At 38.0% G+C, this 20,736-nt stretch overlaps 1 protein-coding gene across 1 annotated transcript in view; it reads left to right on the top strand.

The window, feature by feature from the left end:
- NELL2 (NEL-like 2 (chicken)) overlaps positions 1–20,736 on the top strand; it is a 176,118-nt gene that overhangs the window by 63,970 nt on the left and 91,412 nt on the right. Inside the window, exons 5-8 of the mRNA XM_010006301.1 lie at positions 1,977–2,049; positions 2,230–2,312; positions 3,335–3,463; positions 4,756–4,858. Coding sequence (XP_010004603.1) covers positions 1,977–2,049; positions 2,230–2,312; positions 3,335–3,463; positions 4,756–4,858 — 388 coding nt within the window. The remainder of the gene's footprint in view (positions 1–1,976; positions 2,050–2,229; positions 2,313–3,334; positions 3,464–4,755; positions 4,859–20,736) is intronic.

Below are 20,736 nucleotides of genomic sequence, written 5' to 3'. Positions count from 1 at the left end.
GCCATGGGTTCCAGGGAAACTCCTGCTTGGGCACCTTCTTCCTTTTTTTCCTCACCAACCACCAGCACTGCTCTCCTCCTCCCGCACAGCTCTTCTCCCTGCTCCTTCTCTGCTCAGGTGTTATATCAGTTCTTTCGTATGTTAATTGCTGAGGTGCATCTGTTGTCCCTCTAATGGCTCCTTGTCTGGGTTTGGAGCAGCAGGAGCTTCTCAGTTTCCTACCGGAGCCACTCCTGTGGCCCTTTCCCCGCTACCAAAAAACTCACCAAACCAAACCAGAACACACACATAATTTTTTTCACTGTTATTGCTGCAGCTCCTTGTACAGTATGGTGGAACACCTAGTTCATAGAATCATAGAATCCTAGGGGTTGGAAGGGACCTCAAAAGATCATCTAGTCCAACCTCCCTGCCAGAGCAGGGTGACCCAGAGCACATCACACAGGAACGTGTTCAGGTGGGTTTTGAATGTCTCCAGTGAAGGAGACTCCACAATCTCCCTGGGCAGCCTGTTCCAGTGCTCTGTCACTCTCACAGTAAAAATATTTTTTCGGATATTCACCTTGAACCTCCTATGCTCCAATTTGCACCCATTACCACTTGTCCTATCACTAGTCATCACTGAGAAAAGCCTAACTCCATCTCCCTGACACTCACCCCTTACATATTTGTAAACATTGATGAGGTCACCCCTCAGTCTCCTTTTCTCCAAACTAAAGAGACCCAGCTGCCTCAGCCTTTCCTCATAAGGGAGATGTTCCACTCCCTTCATCATCTTTGTAGCTCTGCGCTGGACTCTTTCAAGCAGTTCCCTGTCCTTCTTGAACTGAGGGGCCCAGTTGCCTTAGACTGAAGCTTTGCTGCTAAGGTAGTAAGGTTGACAGAGTACTCAAGTACCCTCTTAGATGTCCTCAAGTGACAACTACTCTTCTCTGTAGGTCACTTAGGTTGCTAAGTCACCCCGTGTCACTCACTTGAGGTCAGCATTCTGGTTCTTTGACTTCGCAACATCTGTATTGAATGTGTTGTGTATGTGGATGAAATATGGACTTTTGCATTTAGTTTGCATTGTCTTCTCAGTGTTGTGAAATATTCTCTTCATAAGCATACTGAAGCACGTAATTATTTTGCTTTTCCTCCTAAGGAGGAGTTTTGGAGATGGAGGGAGTGGGTCATGGATAAAAGGGACATCTGGAATAAATGTGAAAGGATGGCTTACTTTGAAATTGTTTGGCCTTTGCCTTTGGAGAGCAGCAGAGTTGCTGCTAATTATATCTTAATGACTAAGGGAGCATGTAAATTCTGCCTGCAAGCATCAGATCTATTCTTCTGGGTGAAACTGGCCCTTCCCAGATGGCAAAGTTTAATTTCACCCTAAACTTCTCCTGTGTTCTTGCCAACATGTGAATGTGTGACAGACATGTGAGTTATGTGTGCTTTGTGCAAAGATCCCCATTGAAATCACAAAGCCTTTGCATTGAAGTGTTTTTCCTGACTCAACTTTCTTTAATCTTCACTTCTATTTGACAGTTATAGCTTAGTGAAAAATTTGCATTTTATTTAAAAGGATGTTTCAAAGTAACTGAAGCTGTAACTGTTTTCCAAATTACTTCTAAAGGTCATTTTCAAGCTTTTCTGCAATGGCTAACTAAAAATAACAATACATTCAAAACAACCTCACTCTTTTCACATAATTACATCTTGACATTTAATCTTATGCTTTTAAAACTGATTTGCTTCTTATGTCTTTAAAAATGATTCAGTAGGTCTGTATTTGTACACCTATCTATTTTACTTGCTTTTTATTTTTCTGTCACTGCAAATGGTCCAGGGAAGAAGCTGTGTATTCACAAGTATTTCTTTTTACCAGGCAGTTTCTCTGTGTGGGCTTTACTGTTTTATATGCTGAATGGAAAACATAATTTTGACAGGTAAAAATAATGCATCCCTCTTTTCTCCTCTTTACTTACACATAGGGCATAATGCAAGATGTGCAATTACTTGTCATGCCTCAAGGATTTATTTCTCAATGCCCAGATCTTAATCGCAGTAAGTCTATTAATTCTTATGCCATAACATGAAAGGTGTGCTTTGTACCTACTTTGCGTAGGTACAAAGATTTTTTAAAACCTTGAGTTCCAGTGTATTAGTTGAAAACTTTGACATAATTGTGCCTATTTTGAATACATGAGAGGGTTTTAAATTAATATACATATTTTGTTGTTCTAGCGTGCCCGACATGTAATGACTTCCATGGCCTTGTGCAGAAAATTATGGAACTGCAAGATATTTTAGCCAAAACATCAGCTAAGGTAATGTTTACTAGGAGTCATGGCATGAGGGAAATGAGGACTCTAAGGCTTTAATTACAGGGGTTTTTTCAGATTATTTGTACATATATGGGAGTGTGCATGTGGGTGTCTGCAGAACATCCCTGCATGTATGTTTGTATTTATGTATCTATGCCTAGTGTCTATACATGCAAATTCCCAGTTCAAAGAGCTTCTATGTGTTTTAATATTTTTATAGAATAATATCTTTTAATAGTAAACAGAATCTAAATGCCTGAGCAAGGAAAGGGCTCAAAGATACTCAAGCTTAATCTAGCAGGCTAACAAGTCAATAAGCATAGAATGAAATAGGTTACTGTGGTTATAGTGCTTATTGCAGCAAGACCTACTGGTCCAAGACTTTTCTAGACCTGAGCTGCCAAAGGCATATTGAGACAAAATATATTTAAGATAGGGAATTAAGAGTCCAAAGCAGCATATTCTTGGTTTTTTCCTTAGAATATAATTAATGTCTGGTGAACATAGACTGGTCTTCTGCTTTTGAATGTCAGTGCTTTGATTTAATAAACAAACATTTAAAATGTCTTGATTGAAGTGGAGAAACAATTACTAACATGTTGATTTTGAGCTTTACCTCCAATTTCGGCTCTCAACTCAGAATCAGGTCTTTTGTGCATAACCTGTTTTCTGCAAGTAGTTACGTAGAGCAAAATTCTTGGTCAGTTCACAGATATAAAGATGAGAAAACAAGGGCCACACCCATCTTGACCTGCTCACTTTTTTTTCATGGTGTTTCATGACATCCCTGATGTTGGAGAAAGCGGAATGCATTGTGTCTTGCTTCTTAATTTCCATCTCCATATGGCTGAGGGTTCAATCAAATTTTATTTGAGAGTAACTCCTTTATTATCCTTGACTGCATTTTTCCTACATGTATTCTCTCATCTGCATGCTTGATGAGAAGCAGGACAGTTTCAATCATGTTTATACTAATGTGGAAACCACTCACTAATTTAAAACTTCTTTGTGAACTGTAAATCCAGTTATCCCAAGCTGAGCAGAGGATGAACAAGTTGGATCAGTGCTACTGTGAAAGGACCTGCACAGTGAAAGGCATGACTTACAGGGAGTTTGAGTCCTGGACAGATGGCTGTAAGAACTGCACTTGCATGGTATGCCTACAGTTTGGAGATTCAGGAACTCTAGTGCTTACTCTGATTACAGTTTTATTGAGGCAAATAATAGGAAAAATTCCAGGTAAAAACAAAATAAAACCAAAACATTGTTAGAAACAAAAAAAGTGCTAGAAAACTTTCTCTAAATCTATGGATTAATATTAATAAATACATTTTCCTATTGTTTCAGCAGTGCCAGCATGTGTAACTCTCCTATATTTCATGTCACCAAAGGCAGATGCTATGTAATGCACTTTGCTGTCATGAAATTCCCATGCACTGAGTTGCAAATGATTTCTCTGGGTAATTAATTCCCTGCTCTTTATCACTATAAACATAGCCTTTTTCTTACCAAGTGTTTTGAGAGATCCCTTGTGCCTGATTCCCTTTAGTTGCCTTTGGTTACATCTCAGTAAGTATTAAAGAGTAAAATGTCAGGGTCATATGCATGCTCTGTTATACCACAAATGAAAAAGATTTGTTAGGTGGATGGAAGATTCCCAAAGGTATCACAATGCCAGAAGCAATTGCAAGTATCCTTTCAGGTACCAAGCCATGGCATCTTTGCTATTGCCTGTTCATTTGAAACTTATTAATTTCATTTGAACTCATTAAATGCTGAATCCAAAAGCCATTAGAAATAGGCAAAAAGTCTGTTTTTGTCTGTATTGCACCTTAGATTGATTTGCTGCTGTCTGTAATTTGTCAAATGGGTCTCTATAAGCTTAGTATGATTTTGACCTTTATATTTCTGGAGGGATGTTAGTTTTGCTTTTAGTTTTGTGGTTGATGAGAAAAAGGCAGTTCATAATATTAAACCTGTAACTGTTTAAAATGCTTTGAGTTTAGTGCTAAATGCACTATGTATTTTTGTCTCAGGTTTTTCTTGCAGCTATGATATTACATTTTAGAAATGTATTGTCTGATGTGAAAATCAGAAGGTAGAGTATTGTTCTGTGAGGCTGTTCTTTCACACAGATCTGTCAGTTTGCTGCAAATTGGCAGAATGTTTTAGCTCCAAATAGATTGCCTCTTAAAAAATCTTGGCTCATTATAATCTCAAAGAACAAATCATAAAGGTCTGAAAGATTGAATGGGTGATTTTCTAAAGTTACAGTTTCTGATCTTGCAGTTATTAAAAGAAACCTGTGAAAATGTCTTTTTTTTTTTTTTGAGGATATTATTAGAGAGTTCATTGCATCTAAAAAGAGATTTTAAGTTCCTGTGTTTAAGAACATCTCTGCTCTTGCTAAATATAACCACCAGCTAAGCACCTTTTCTTCTTCTAGAATGGAACTGTGCAGTGTGAAGCTTTGATTTGCCCCCTCTCTGACTGCCCACCCAGCTCTGCCCTGGCCTATGTGGATGGCAAGTGTTGCAAAGAATGTCAATGTGAGTTTTCCTGCAGTGCTTCCTTCTAATGAATAATTTGAAATCTGTAAAGAAAAGGAACCTTTCTAGAAACAAGACAGTGAAAGAACTGGTCAGGGAATTAAATACTTGTTTTAAGGAAAGAGGGAATTTAGACTTCCCTGAAATATTATGGGAAATTGATAATCAGAACATTTTAATTTTTCAGTTGTTGATATTTTTTTACTATTGTAGTTGTGTTTCAAAAGAAAAAGTTGAAAAAAATTCTGCAGACTTCCTATATTTTAGACAAAGTGGCTAGAGATTCAGGAACTTGATGTTTCTAATACCTCTATCACAAGAAGACTGTACTTTCAACCTTAGGTTGCAATGCTAGAAATGGGAGGTCAGATTTATGATACTACTTCTGTAATTAAGGGAAGAGAAAACGCATTCTAGACCCAAGAGACCAGCAAAAAAACCAGACACCTAGAAATGTCCTTTCACAAAAAGGTCGGGCCGAATTATAAAGGAAACTGAGTAGAGGTAATTTAATATTTTCATTTAGTATAGGCGATTACCTTTTCTGTTTACAGCATTTTGGTTTTGTTGCAAGTAGTACCAGAGAAGGGGAATTTTAGATTAATCACTGTCTGGATGGACTATATATAATATTTCATGTTGGTTATTGACATGTATCACATATGTGATGGTTATTTATTTTAGGCTACAATGGAATCCATTCTTGAAATTGAACATGAGATGCACATGCTTCTTTATTCTGTAAATGTTGAGGGGTTTCTCTGTGGTTTCATCACTCTTCTAGTGCTGTATAAAATTTCTTACAGAGTATAGATATACATATATAACTGGTTAACATGACACGTTGTAAGATAAAATTCAGGAAGACGTTTTGTACTCCATTGATCTTGCTCCCACAGGAGTTTATTAATAATTAATTGTGTTAGAAGTTACACAAGCCACACATTTTATGAAACCTTATTAACTTACTCAAGTATATTAATTCTAATTGAGAGGAAATGAGAATTCAAACACTCATTTTTATTTTTTAACCAGCTACACAGAATTTCCATGCATATTAGGTGGCTCAGGGAATTGGCCTCTGTTTGAATCTTTAACCATGTTGGCGGAGTTTGAAAACCTCATCCTCTGAAGTATGTTTTTTGTAATGTACTGCCTGTGTATTGAGTTGGGAATTCTCCATCCAGATGTTAATGGGGAAGTGTTCACATTTTAAGACTTCTTACAAAGTTGTTTTTCTTGAGAGTCTTGAGAAGGGTCAAGAAATGTGAATGAACATATGGACACTGACCTTGTCACACAACATTACTACTTCTCCTTCCAATTAAGATACTGTTCTGATACAGCATACTGTAAAGTTTACTCTGATATTGCCTTTCTAATGTTCTTAATATTATTAAAAACCTTTTAGTTTTCAATGTTGTTAATTTGATGCCAGTAACTAATTCAACTTGTAACTAACATGTATAAGGCTCTTGAAAAACTACCAGAAAAAATTATTAGATCAGAAAATAAAAATAAATTTTTAAAAAAAGTGAAAAAAATATTCCTAATTTCATTTAGGTTATTTTAAGTATAATTTAAAAATATCAATTAACTTTTAAAATTACCAACTCCCTGGAACCAAAGAATGGAGAATGTATATTGTAATCCTATTGACAAGGTAGTTAAATTCCAGTGAAAAAGTGTAAAAAGTGGAAGTTAGAGACAATGGAGACTTCAGGAACCTCACTTATTCTCCTGGCTCATTTGGTGGAAATGCTGAGTTGTCACTGAGTTTATACATGTGTGCCAGCTGTACTCTGTCTTCTTGGTGTCTTCAGCTCAAAGTCTGAGCTGAATGAGGTCAGTGTGCTCAGTGACCACAGTTCTTGCTCAAGGGGTCAAAGCTGAGTTCCTCTGTTTTGATAGGTTCTGAGGACTTTTTTTTCTCAGTTCTTAGAACAATATCAGGGGATGTGGCATCTGACTATATTATGTAGAGTTAACACAGATGGCTGATAATTGGGAAAGCAGCTAATTAGAGTGCATTGCTCAAGGAGCCACTACCCTTTGTCTTGAAAAATCAATCATAAATGCTGAGAAAAAGTGTTGCCTAATACAGTATTCTTAGCTGTGTTCAGTATTAATTTCAAAGCAGAACATAAAATAATAGAATCACAGAGTGGTTTGGGTTTATCTATTTAAGGTATTTAAGGTTATCTAGTCCAACCCCCCTGCAGTGAGCAGGGACATCTTCAACGAGTTCATCTGCTTGTTCAGTGTGACATCCCAAGTCCACAGTGACCTTGAATGTTTCCAGGGATAGGGCATCTACCACCTCTCTGGGCAACCTGTTCCAGTGTTTCTTCACCCTCATTGTAAAAATTTTCTTCCTTATATCTAGGAAATTAAATTCAACCCAACCCAGCATTTAAATATTGGATTGGGAAGCTTTGTTGACTCTTGTTGAATGACATTTTCAACACTTGAGGAATTTCAACACAACTGACTCTTCATGCTTTTTCTTACATTTTGAGGTTTGTGGTTTTTTGTTTGTCTGTGGTTTTTTGTTTTGATTTGGTTTTTTTTTTTTGTTCTTGTGAGCCAAAAGAAAACAATAACAAATAATGACAAACCTAGACCTTATTGCCTAACTCTGTACCTTTGTTTGAGGTCATTCAGACAACTTGTGCTGTTTTGTCTTGTGTGAAGGTCGATGCTACTAACATAAGGAATGTCCATGCATGCAAATAATAATTGTGTTTTCTATGAGCTGTAATGGGCTAAAAGGAAACAATGATCTTGCAAGGCACATAAATTGGCCAATGTGTTGGGTATAAGTGTCAGCTGCAGACAAGCCATTCTCACAAAATTCAGTCAAGCTATCTGAGCATACACCTTGGATCAATGGGAGCATCCTGTGGAGAACTGTTTGGAGGTAGAAAGCACAGACCACTTTCTTTTCTATTCCCAATGCAATTTTAAAGCTATTTGAGAACATATGTGCAAGAGATCATTAAACTCTTTTCTCCTCTGCACTGTGTGGTGATAGGCACTGATATGAATTCAGAAGAGATTAAGCTTCCCTACTGACCCTATAAAATATTGTTTTATAGCATGGATTTGGCGTAAGAAGTACAAGGATGAGTTCATTTATTTCAAGTGAGTTACAGAAAGGCTGCCAATGTCATAGTAGCTGAGACAATTGCAACTTGATCAGCTAATCTTTTTATGGTAACTTTTTTATTAGTAGGCATATTAAGACTAAGGCATCACTTCCAATAGCTGTTGGGTACATGTGCTTTTTAAAATGGAGCCAGTGTGTTTTTAACAAAATAGCTGATTTAATTTTTTTTTTAATGTGATACTTGTACCAGTATCTGGAGCAGTAATAATTCCCATCACCAAAGACTGATATCCAGGAAGAAACTGGTCTCTTCTTGTCGCTGTCCTCCTCCCACTGACATTGCAGATACTTGTAGACCTAATCCCAAACTATTTAAATCTATCCCAACAGATTCCAGTGGAGTTTAACATCTGAGTTGTTATGTTCAAATCTGCAGGCTGTGATTTTTCCATCCACTTGTTTTTTTTTCTGAAATGGGACATTTGTTGATTTTTCTGGTGCAGTATAGCAAAATCCACCCTCTAACACAAGTATTTTAAGGAACTGTGAGAAGCATAGGGCTTTATTGGATCAGCACACACTTCTTTTGCAGGCATGGAGAGAGAGCATATAGAGGGGTTATATAACTTGGGAGGGATTTTTTTTACAAAATAATTAAAACACAAATATGGTTGCTCTTATAACATTCATGGGCTTTTGATGCAGTGATCTGTCTTGCTAGCTTATAGACATTTTTTATTTTATAACTTAAATTAAGAAGATTCTCCCTTTTGCCCTTCATGTGACATTGATTTTTCCCCAAAGCTACACACCCTTCTGCAGGCTCCAGTACTAGTAACCTTACTGACACAAAGAGAAGGTTCTGTGAAGGCACTTCTGCTTCTCATCTGCACAGCCACTGACCATCAGCAGAAGTGCTAGATTTTCATCCAGAAACTTAAGGAACATTGATTATGCTTACTTTGAAATTAATCTTTTATCCAGGTGGATCGAAGCATTATGGAATCAGGACTGTGATTCTCACTAAGGTTCATAGTTTCACAAAACTGCCACCTTTATTCTGGGATGGTGAGTGGTACCATCTTGCCTTAGGTGACATGCATTGGTGGCAACGTGACATGCCAACCCTCTCCTTGTTCACTCAAGTGCCAGAGGAGCTTCTCCTGCATTCAGGCTGCAGCTCAGAGAAATGAACAGGATTAGTGAGTGCTGGCTGAACAGGCCACCTTATCCTTGCAGGAAATCAGGGGAAGGGACAGTCTGGAAACTCAAGAGCAGGTCCAACAGGCTGATGGGGACTCAGTGTAGGTCTGAGAGCTGTGGGGCAGCCAGTGGACTCAGGGTAACAGAGCAGGCATTGCTACTGGAGGAGGAAGAGGCAGTTTTTAGCAAAAAAGCAGTGATTAGTCATCATAGTTGGTTTTTGTTTGTTTGTTTGTTTTTAACACATACTTTAGAATATAATGGAGGAGCAACATTTTGGCTAATGCAAAAGTTTAGTTGCTTTTGGATTATAAATATTTACATGTGGCTTTTTCAACATACAAGTTGAAATAAAGCATACATTCTGTTATTTTGAGTTTTCCTTTATGAAAATTCAGATATATTAGCTTACTTTGGAATAGTACTAAAAGATATTTTTAATATAACCGACATTAGATTATTTCCTAGAGACATGTTCTTTATTATAACCTCCTGTAGTCAGCATGCAGAGCTTCTGAATGTTATTTAGCATTTAGCAGAACAGTGTCTATTCAGTCTCTACTTTCTGGATTTGCTGTGCTGAAATTATTCTCATGAACCTTATTTCTCAAGCTTTTGAATCACATACAATGATGGTGTCACATTATAATGACAGACAAAAATAATGATACCACTCTTGTGCTACCAAGATGTACTTTACTGCCTGTTTATACCATTTTGTTAGTTCAGCAACTCTGTGTCTTCAAAAGAAAAGCAGTATTTATATTGATTTAGAAATAGGGCAGAAATATTTTTTTCTGAAGGTATATTTTTTAAAGTAAAATTATGTATCTTTGGCTCATGTAAGTCAATAAAATCAGTGGAACCATTTTAGACTTAGAAAGCTGAGTGGAAAAACATAATTGATGCAAGTATCATTTGTGAAGTCAGCTTAGCTCCTACAATCTCAGAGTCTCATGGGATGGTTGAAATTGGAAGGTACCTCTAGAGATCATCTGGTCCAACTCCTCCTTGCACACGCAGGGCCAACTAGAGCCAGTTGCCCAGGACTGTTTCCAGATGACTTTTGAATATCTACACAGATGGAGATTCCACAGCCTCCCTGGGCAACCTGTGCCAATGCTTGGTCCCCCTCACAATAAAAAAGTGCTTTCTTGTGTTCAAGTGGAATTGTATGCATTTTAATTTGTGCCCATTGCCTCTTGTCCTTATCACTGGGCACCACTGAGAAGACTCTGGCTCCCTCTTCATTTTCTTCCATCAGGGATTTGCACACATTGGAGAAATCTCCTCAGAGCCTTCTCTTCTCTAGGAAACATCAGGAAGCTGAACATTGAGACACTCTTAATGTTTTGGGACCTTTCCTGTGCTCAACTCAAAGCCAGCAGAAAGACCCCCTGGCTTTGGTAGGCAGGGCCTATCTCAGTCTTGCCCCTAGCGGCTCAGCCTCTGCTATATGGTAAAGCTATAGAACTTTCCAAACTACTCTCATACCACAGTGATACATTTGGTTTATAGCTGTTCTACATCCAATGGCAGAATTGCCAGGGAGGCTTTTTGGTGCAGAGCTTCTAGTCTCCAGTGACCTTTTCTCTTTGTAGGCTGGGCAATGTAACTCCAGCAGATGGGAAACACTGAGTCTTTTCTCTTGCATTTCCCTTTCTGAGCAGGAAAATCACTGCTCTAATGTCTGTTGTTGTGTGTATATTAAAATAGAGCTTACAATAAACTGAAATACAGCTTACAGTAATTGGACTTCTCAGAATATATTGCTTCCACATTTCTTTTCCTCCTTCCCCACATTATTTCCATTTCATTGTACCATGTTTGCTGAGGAGGGCTGGGTAAGTTGGAGGTCTGTGCCTTAAGTCAGACTTTTCATGCATCAAAGTGTGGCTCCCTCCTAGGCAAGTGGCTTTTTAGCTATTCTGGATCCCATGCATTATGGAACTCCACTGGAATACTTTTAGATCTGGAGGCAATGTATCAGGAGATGAGGAGAATTCCAGTTAATGGTAAAATCATTTAACTTTAGTCTTACTCTGTGCCTGAGGAATAAATTATAGAATAAAGTATGCTTACGAAAAGCCTTACTCATTAAAATACATTACGCTGAATGTATAGCAGTCTGCACTGAAGAAGAAATTGGAAACATAATATTGGTAATATTATTGGTGAATTAAAAATGTTTTTTTACATGGGAAATTTTGCTGTAGGGTGTGCTCTTCTCTCCTCTGCTCTTCTTATACCCTATTTGGTTGAGACTGCAGGAGAAAAAGCCTATTCTTTTCCATTCCTTTTCCATTATGTTCTTACCAGGGAGTAAAATACCTGCAGTGTATTATTATTTTAGTTTATTTCTAGTGCAAGGAAAACATTAACGTGTTGCTTATGAATATTTTGGCTTTCAGACAGCTGGGAGTGGACAGATTGACAGTGTTCCAGTCTCTAATAAGTTCTGAACCTGACTTTAGTAATGCTGATTTAACCAGAATTTACTTAGTCAGGTGGCTAGAAATGACAATTAAAAAACCCCAACCCTGTTCTAGTTATAATTACACAAATCACCCAGGGTTTGTGGCTGTTCACATGACTATGCATTGATTTCAGAATGTTTGTTTTCACCAGGGATGTGCTAATGCAGCAGTGCACCTGCATCATTGGAGTGGGGGGAGGGGGTTGTTTCTTAGGAGCTTGTGGCTGATGTTTTAGTTTTTGCCTGGAGCTTTTCCACTGTAGATCTTGCAAATTTCCGTAATACCAGTAACAATGATCTTTAATGGAAATGTGTTCTAAAAAAAGCAGAACTTGACTTCAGGTGCAAAGTCCAAAACTGCAGTTTTTGGAGAGGTTCACAGAAAAGTAACGAGTTGGAGGCCAGTATATACCTATATATAGTAGTGTTAGAATGATATTTCAGTTACATTGTTTGATGTAATAGGTTGGAGCAGAATGTGCCTGGTTTCAATTATCAGATTATTTTTTTTCTACCCTGAAAGCAAGACAAGAAAATATGCTTAAATCATCTGGAAAATAGGCACATACCTGTTATTTCTAGTGAGGGAGTGCTTCAGATACTTTTAAGGTATGGAAGATGAACTGGTGTGATTCGTTCAGATATAATTTCCTTAAGATGTTTCTTCAAGTTATGTTCATATTCACCTAAGTGCAGCATCCTTTCTAGGCACATTTTAAAGGCTTGCAAAGAGGTAATTTCTGTGCCATTGAAATTGCAAAATTGTACTTTGCCTTATGCAGATTTAATGCTAACACACAAAAATTAAAAGTGACTTTTTTTTCTTTTTAATTGCCTTTCTGATTCTTGGTTTCCATACAAAGGGAGTGGTAGATAAAGGAAAAAGAAGAAAGTGAGTTGTCTTATGTATCAGAAATATTAAAGTATTGTAGCTCTCCTACAATCTGGTGGCCTTCTATGACAAGGCTACAGAGATGGTGGAAAGTGGCAGGGCAACTGATGTCATCTGCCTGGATTTGTGCAAGGTATTTGACACTGTCCCACATGACATCCTGGTTTCCCAACTGACAAGGCATGGATTTGACAGATGGACCACTCGGTGAATAAAAGATTGGCTGGATGGCTGCACCCAGAGAGTTGTGGTCAATGGCTCAATATCCAAATGGAGGCAGGTGACAAGTGGTGTCACTCAGGGTCAGTCAGTATTGGTACTGGTGCAGTTCAACATCTTTGTTGGAGTCATGGACAGTGGTTGCTGATGATACCAAGCTGTGTGTAGTAGTTGACACCCTAGAAGGAAGGGATGCCATGAGGAGGGTCCTTGACAGGCTGGAGAGGTGGGCCAATTCCAACCTCATGAAGTTCAACAATGCCAAGTGCAAGGTCCTGCACCTGGGTCAGCACAACCCCAGGCATAAATACAGGCTCGGTGGAGAATGGCTGGAGAGCAGTCCTAAGAAAAAGAACTTGGGGGTGGTAGTAGATGAGAAGCTCAGCATGAGTTGCAGCCTTATAGCACCTTCCAGTACCTGAAGGGCTACAGTAAAGCTGGGGACAGGCTTTTCACCAAAGAGGGTAGTGATAGGACAAGGGGTAGTGGTTTTAAACCGAAAGAGGGGAGATTTAGGTTAGCATTCAGGAAGAAATTCTTCACCATGAGGGTAGTACGGTGCTGGAATAGGTTGCCTAGGGAGGTTGTGGAAGCCCCTTCCCTGGAGGTGTTGAAGACCAGGCTGGATGAAGCTTTGTGCAGCCTGGTCTAGTGGGAGGTCCCTGCTCATAGAAGGAGTCCGGAACCTGATGATCTTTAAGGTCCCTTCCAACCTTAAGCATTTTATGATTCTATAATAGGAGTGATAGGATAGATCTAATATATAAATAGAGACTCACACACACATATATATATATATATATACACACACATATATAAAATTATCAGTGACTCTAATGTTTTCCATCGTTCATGCAGTTCCCAAACATAGAAGGAGTAGTCCCATTAAGAGTTGCTATGAGCTCCAGCTTTCTGTTTTTCTGTGGCTGGGTTGGAGCATCAACAGATGCACTCTGGAGAAATCAGCTATGACAAAGCAGAATCTGTGAGCGTCTGCTCCAGCTACTTTGACATTTTAAATTCTTTTCAATCCTGAACTGACTTTAGACAATGAAACACTATAGTGTTTTGGAATGCACAATGGGTAACAATAACTACTGGCTGCCTTGGGAAATGAGTGTGAGGATAATTGTACATAGGTTTCTTTTTAAAGTTGTCTTTTGAAAATTTCCAAATCTATTGGTATGACATGATATTTTTTAGATTATTTTATTAAGTGCTATTTGGTAATGAATGTTGAGAATCTGTATATAACAAATTTGGAAAGCTGATTTCCATCACTAACTTTATTCAAGATTTCAAAAAATGTTTTTACCTTGCTGTCTGTGTTAAAAACCTTCTGTTGAACTAATGTTGAGGATTTACCTTAAGAACATTAAGTAGAGTTCTCTGGAGTGTTTGTGATTATGCCAACTAATCCTGTCATTCTGGCTTAAGTGAGGGAGGAAGACGGCCTCAGAAGAGGAAAGAGAGGATGGGCAAATTCCTCATGCAGGAATAGAAATGGGTGTGAAAAGAATTTGGAATGTGAAACCCTGTTCAGTTCCTATATGGAGCTAGATGCAGGTACTTTGAAACTGAGTCCTAACAACAGCTATAGATGTGGTGCTCCACCTGTGCACTATCCCACTCCTGGGAATGTAAACACATGAGGCTGGCCTCTGCCATTATGCAAATAAGGCACATGTGCTTATTACTGTATTATGTAAGTGAACAAGGGGCTGCAGTTTGTAGGGGAAGGGAAAGCACTTTGGATTTGGGAGGAAAAAGAAATGGAACTACATGATGCCAGATCACAAGAGTTCGTGCCTTTGCCAGGGCAGCACCTGCAGCAGAGTCACAGTGCAGAGTTTCTAGCTAAAGTCTCTGTGGAAATTGTTCTGGGCCAAGGAGAGACTGGTTGAGAATGGGAGAATTGGCAAGATCTCTGATAGTCGGTGTAGTTTCTGTGTGCTTAAATAATGTGGCAAATTTTTGGATCAGAAGCTGTTTGAACCTCCATGACTGGGGAGCATGGAAATTATTTTCATCCCAAGTAAATACTCGATGTATTAGTTAGTGGTGAACTGAGTAGGTTTGCTGTTTGCATAGGATTTTTTAAATCTGTCAAATGAAAGACTGTAAAAAATCTCTGAAGGTGCCATTCAGAGGTACTTGCACTTTACTGAATATGCTCCCATGAACTATGTCCACAAGGCTGCAGAAAGCAATTGTCTTACTAGTCATGTGGAAAAATGTGGGTTGGAACCTTATGCGTAATTGGTCCACACAATTTTTTCATGGCAAATATAGGCAAAAATGTAGGTAGCATCCCAAAAGTCTTTATTTCTCCCCTCCACCATGTTTGAAATCTCTGTGGAGCACAGTTGATAATTATCCTGTGTGAGGACTGTTGCAGGAGGAAGTTTCCCTTGTCATGTCCATGGATAGTCTTAACTTATGACATGACAATGGTGAACACAACCTGCTTTTTATGAAGTAAATTAGTCCTGATGGATGATAACTGTTTACTTCTCATAGATTTAAAATAGTAAGTCAAAAGATTGCAGGTCTTAAAGAGTGAGCATGGAAATTATTTTCATCCCAAGTAAATGCTCTTCATTGCTTTCAGAAATGCCCAATACTTGGTTCTAATCAAGTCATTGGATTTAATCTTGCACATGGATCCCTGTGACTTAAGGCTGATGGGTGTGTGTGCAATTTTAAGCATGTCATGAACTATAAGGTGTTTTAGGGAGGTGTCTATTTATTTTTCTACCCTGCGCCATTTTTCTCTTAACAAATTTTTCAGAAAAGCACCTTTTACAGTTAGCCCAGCAATCCAACTGAGAGAAGGTGGAACTGAGGCAGAAATTTCCCCGTCATTGTAGCTGTCAGCATTTAATAAAATATCTATTTGCATCTTTATTAAGATACAAGTATGTCACTACTATTATGAGCAGCTTATGTAAGAAGGCTACCAGATATGTCTAGTCCAATTTTTATGAATATTAAGCAAGCATATAATGTTTACATTGGAGTTCTTCTGATATTGCAGCATGTTGTGCTAATAATAAGCCTTTAATATAATTGTAATACAGTGGTCATCTAATTGATATCAACCTTAATTGCTTTTCTTCTTTTGATAACCTTTAAGGCTTTTATTTTGTAATTTGATTTTATTGTTTGCTATTTTGCTGTGAAAGTTGTTTGAGTTTGCAATGTGATTTGTTTTTCCCAGACTCCCTGTACTGCAGCCTACTTTAAAAGTTTTACTTAATCTGCCACGTCTATTTGCTTCAGCTTAACCACCATCAACAGAGTTTTAAGTCACATTTTTATGAGCTTTTTCAGTGTTCAGATTGCTTTTTTCATGTCTCAAGGAGCCCTAATTCTAGGGCTCAATGGATTCTGTGGAAAACTTCCCAGCAAGAACACATGGGATGGTTAAATTATGTCATTTTGCCATAGGAGTTGATGGAAATACAGGAAGCATGAGAAGCGTGTGAAAGAATTTATAATTTTAGATTGACTCCTTGCCAACGTGACTAAACAGCCCGTTAATGTTGTTGGAGGTGGCTCACATCACAGATGCTCTTAAATGATCGTAAAATGCTGTAGAACAAGGACTTCATGCTTTTAGTGTAATAGAGACATTTAGCTTTTCCAGCTAAGAAGTAAGATACAAATAGCAATTGATTCCTTATCATTAGGAAATTTCAAATTGGATTTGCTTCCTTTAGCTGAGGAATCTGAAGGCTGTACATGAAGCTTTTCAACAGTGGTTGGCTGGAAAAATCAGCAATATATTTTCAAGCTTGAAATCTGGAATAATTTTGAATTTTGGAGGGAGATGGCATGAAATGAACCAGATCTTCAGCCTCACTGACTGCAGTAAGAGAGGAGCTTGTGCTCTCCAGAAAATGAGCAAAGAAGAAATAATGCACAAATCCCTGCAAAGAGAAATGAGAGAGGGTGAGAGCAACAGCATGGCAGTTGAGAGAAAGAGATTCAGCAAAGCTGACCGTTATCTCTGTGTTTATTTCTAAGGATAAAGACACACAGAGGTTTTGCACTATGTAAGCTTGCAAAGTAGGATTAATGGGACTTAAATATTGCCTAAGCCTTGATCTCTGAACAGTGGAAAACATAATCAAGGAGAATCTGAGGTGGAAGTTGGAAAATTAAATTAAAGATACAGGGTTGGGAATTCTTTTGTATGCTAATTTTTGGCGCTTCTCTCCCTGCTCAGCAACATAGACTTAATTACCAGATTTAAATTTTATGTTAATAGTTATTGATAACTTTCACAAAACTTCAGGTCACATCTGCCACACATTGGGCAGTTTTGAATACAAGAAAATAAAGTGGTTTGAAAAGTTCACCAATGTTTCTAATTTTCTGCTTTCCCTTTGTGGTAAGTTGGAATCAAAATCAGCTTAGATACCACAGGAAATTGTACATGCACTCCTCAGAGAATGCCATGCACAACCTAGATAGCAAAGGTGATAAATACAGAAGTGGGAGAATGCTCAGTTACATCCTGTGAACTCAGCAAACAGAAAGCTGGAATTAGCTGGAACAAGGATTTTGCTTGGATATTTTAAGAAATGAAGCAGGAAAGTGTCATTGTGAAAGAGAAGTGGTGGCTTGACAAACTTGGTAATTCACGGAATGAACACAACAGCCAGTGGGCTCCTGAAAGGTTCCTTTTGCTGGATGAATATGGAGAAGATGCCATGTCATCACAGTGTGTTAAGTGATGCTACAGATAATAGTTTTATTATCACTACACCTGTGTAAATTACACTGCACCTGCTTAAACTGACCTTTAAGGTCTCTTCCAACCTAAATCATTCTATGATTCTATGAAAATAGTGTAGTGGGGTTATAAGCAGACCTTGCTAATAATTTTTAGACCACACACTTCTGCCTATCATTAGAATACTTGATCACCTTCTGTATACAAATATACCAAGAGTAGCCCAAATTCTAGCAGGTTTTGTAGACTTCCTGTTCAATCTTCCTAGAATGCTGTGCTTTGAATAATATACGTTGTTTTAGGTACTGGAAGGATATGGAAGTTTTATAGCAAGAGGAAATGTTTTATGTAATTCAACTGTAGATGACATCCTACATAGGCAATAACTACCAATTTCTGGAACAACTAATTATCAGGTAATTTCTTAACTGTGACTCAGTCTGTAAAATTAAAGGATTTAGGAAGATGAAAGATGATGTTTCCCTAGAGAGATACTAAACACAAACTAATCACAGTATCCTGGGAAACGTTGAGCCAAACAGGAACTAAATCTTCACTGGACTTTCCAAATATACAGTTCTAGTCCAGATGTTCATGTTGCTGAAGTATCTTTATTTCTGAAGGAAAATAAAGACACGAAACATCACCATCATGGGATGTGTACTGGCTGTGAGAGTTGCTGACAGGAGGTAGGAGAAATGTTCCGTTCCCCATTGCCATGGGTTCTGCTGTCTTGGGAGGGAAGTGGGGCAGAAGAAAGTTAGTAGCTTTAACTAGACATATTTCCAAGTGCTCTCAGTGCTTACCGAACCAGACAACCTTAGAGCTTTCAGAGGTGTTCCAGTGGCCTGATGAAAATCTGCCCCTCGCTATCTGGCCAGGGGCCTCCTCTGAGGACTGTGGAAGAAGAGCAGGCTGAGAAGAGGGCAGGAAAGGGACAGAAACATTTATAGGAGTATAGGAGAAGAAATGTCAGTGTGCATGATAAAGTGCCCATGTATTTTTTTAAAGCTCCCTAGCATAGGTAAGAAGAGAAAAATTAAGTGATAGAGCTCTTAGTGCTTGCTGGTTTTTAATGGAAGGAACTGCCTAAGTATGGTGTAATCTACCAAGTTTTAGAGAACACTAGGAGGAAAGAAATAATCCAAGTAAAGTTGTTTTTTATTATTTCAAGAAGAAATATCTCTTTTGAATGTAGTAGTTGAGAGCAGTAGTCCATAAGAAGACACTGTTGGGCTTTTGTTCATATTATTCAGTTAAATGGGTTTTCAATTTAGTTTCCATTTAGTTTTTCTTTGGGGCATTTTTGTTTGTTGTTTTTTCTGTCTTTTCTTAAACATAGTTAGATTGCTCTGATACCTGGGGGCTTTATAACCTCGCTGACAAAGCCACAGCAAAATCCAGTGGTTGGAAATGTTTATTTAGGGAATTCAATGAAAGAGAGGTAATTTTCTTAGTTGCATAATGGCCAGGTGTTGTGGTTGTGGAGGCAGGGATGTGAGCACTGCTTGAATTTTCTGGGACACATGCAAGCAAGTGTCTTGAAACACACAGTCTGCTGCCACATTCTAGCCTCTTAGAAACAATCCTCGAGTGTATGAAGACCTATGGGAAAGGGGCAAGGGCTGTCTGGACAGAATAATTTCTCACAGCCCCAGAATTTTTAAGATTTTCTTTTTTTTTCTGAGGCTTATAGAAAAGAGTTGACTTTTTTTTTGCTGAAAGTGTTTGCAATACTGCATCACTGCATTATTATGATGATTTAATATGCCAAGACTTCTGAGGGCTCTTGGTGGAATCAAGAAATAACCTCCTGGTTTCACACTAGGCTTTTGATGTGTTCTTTTGATGGTTTTCTGTGTACACTGTTTTCTAAGTTTCTCTGAATAATCAGAGGTTTGTCACCACTGATAAGGAGACTGGATTCAGAGGACAATGCTTTGAGTTAGTATAGATATTTCTTCTTTTTAACATGCCTCGGTGTTCTTATTTCCATATTAAAGAGTATTCTGGCTTCAGGAGAATATTTTCTTCCAAGACAGTGATCTTGATGTCTTTTGTCTTTCCTGTGAACAGGCATAGTCTGCCTGTTGGAAACATGAGGCTGTGTTGTCAGTCCACTGCCATTGTGTGGTCCTCAGGCATTGCTATACTTTTTTTCCTGTCACATATCATTGTTCTTAGAAGCTTGAAAAGTATGGGGCAAGGCAAAGGGCTTCATACATGAGTATTTCAGTTTAATGTCATGGCCTGTGATATGTAGGAGATTATATATATGACTGGATGATTGCCTTGTCCTGTCTGGATTTAAAATCTGCTAGTCCCCAGTAAGGATTTGTACAGGGTTTTGGTTTTGTTTTGCTTTGTTTTTCCCCACATATTCCTTCTAGAATAACTTGTTTTCTGGCAGAGGAAAGGGGCACTGTGCTGGGCTGTTTTGACTTTTTGTGACCTTTCTTTGTGGATGTTGTACAAACTTTCTCCTTCTCTTAGCCCTATGACTCTCCTCTGGAATCTCTCCTGTGGCTGTTTTCTGTGCTTAATAATAAGTCTGACTGCAAACTGCCATTCATGGTATTTGGAGTGTTAGAATGTGCTTTGATATTAATTCTTAAAAGTGGTTTACAGGCTTATATCACACGAGATACTATATAAGGAATTTTAACTCATATTTTGTAATGGGAAAAATCTTTTTTGTCACTATGCCCATCACTTCTTTTTCAACGTCAGTTCTAAGAGTTGACTTTTACATTCTGACAAAGTAATAAGAAGTTTGTAAAATCAAGCAGGGGCAGGTTAAATAAAAAAAAAAAAAGTGAAGGAGAATTTAAAATAAGTAATGTTAATTAGTATTGGTCATGCAATAAAAAGTCTTGTACTTTTAGACATTTTAAAATTGTCTACAAATTGTAGTCTATTCAAACAGAATAGATAAATCTCTCTGTGAATGAATTGTAGTATAATTGATTTACATCTCCAAATCAATTTTTAGCAAATTAGACCTCTAACATGTAATCTGAAACTTGAAAGTGGTAACTTAGTCCTGTTATTCCATGATTATGCTTACTTGATGAACCTTGACTGTGTCCTAAGCAACAGAGATTAACATCTGATTTTTTATACCTAGCAGTTATATTACCTTTTTTACTTAGTGTAATGTAATTGTAGTAATGGACCCATTTAAAAAAAAAAAAAAAAAAAAAAGGTTAAAAACAGTTTGCTGTGAGGATGTTTTATT

Source organism: Chaetura pelagica, unplaced genomic scaffold (assembly GCF_000747805.2).
Source record: "Chaetura pelagica isolate M959 unplaced genomic scaffold, ChaPel_1.0 scaffold108, whole genome shotgun sequence".
NCBI lineage: Eukaryota > Metazoa > Chordata > Aves > Apodiformes > Apodidae > Chaetura > Chaetura pelagica.
Note: the sequence above shows the minus strand (reverse complement) of the source record. Positions and strands in the feature narration are given on the sequence as shown.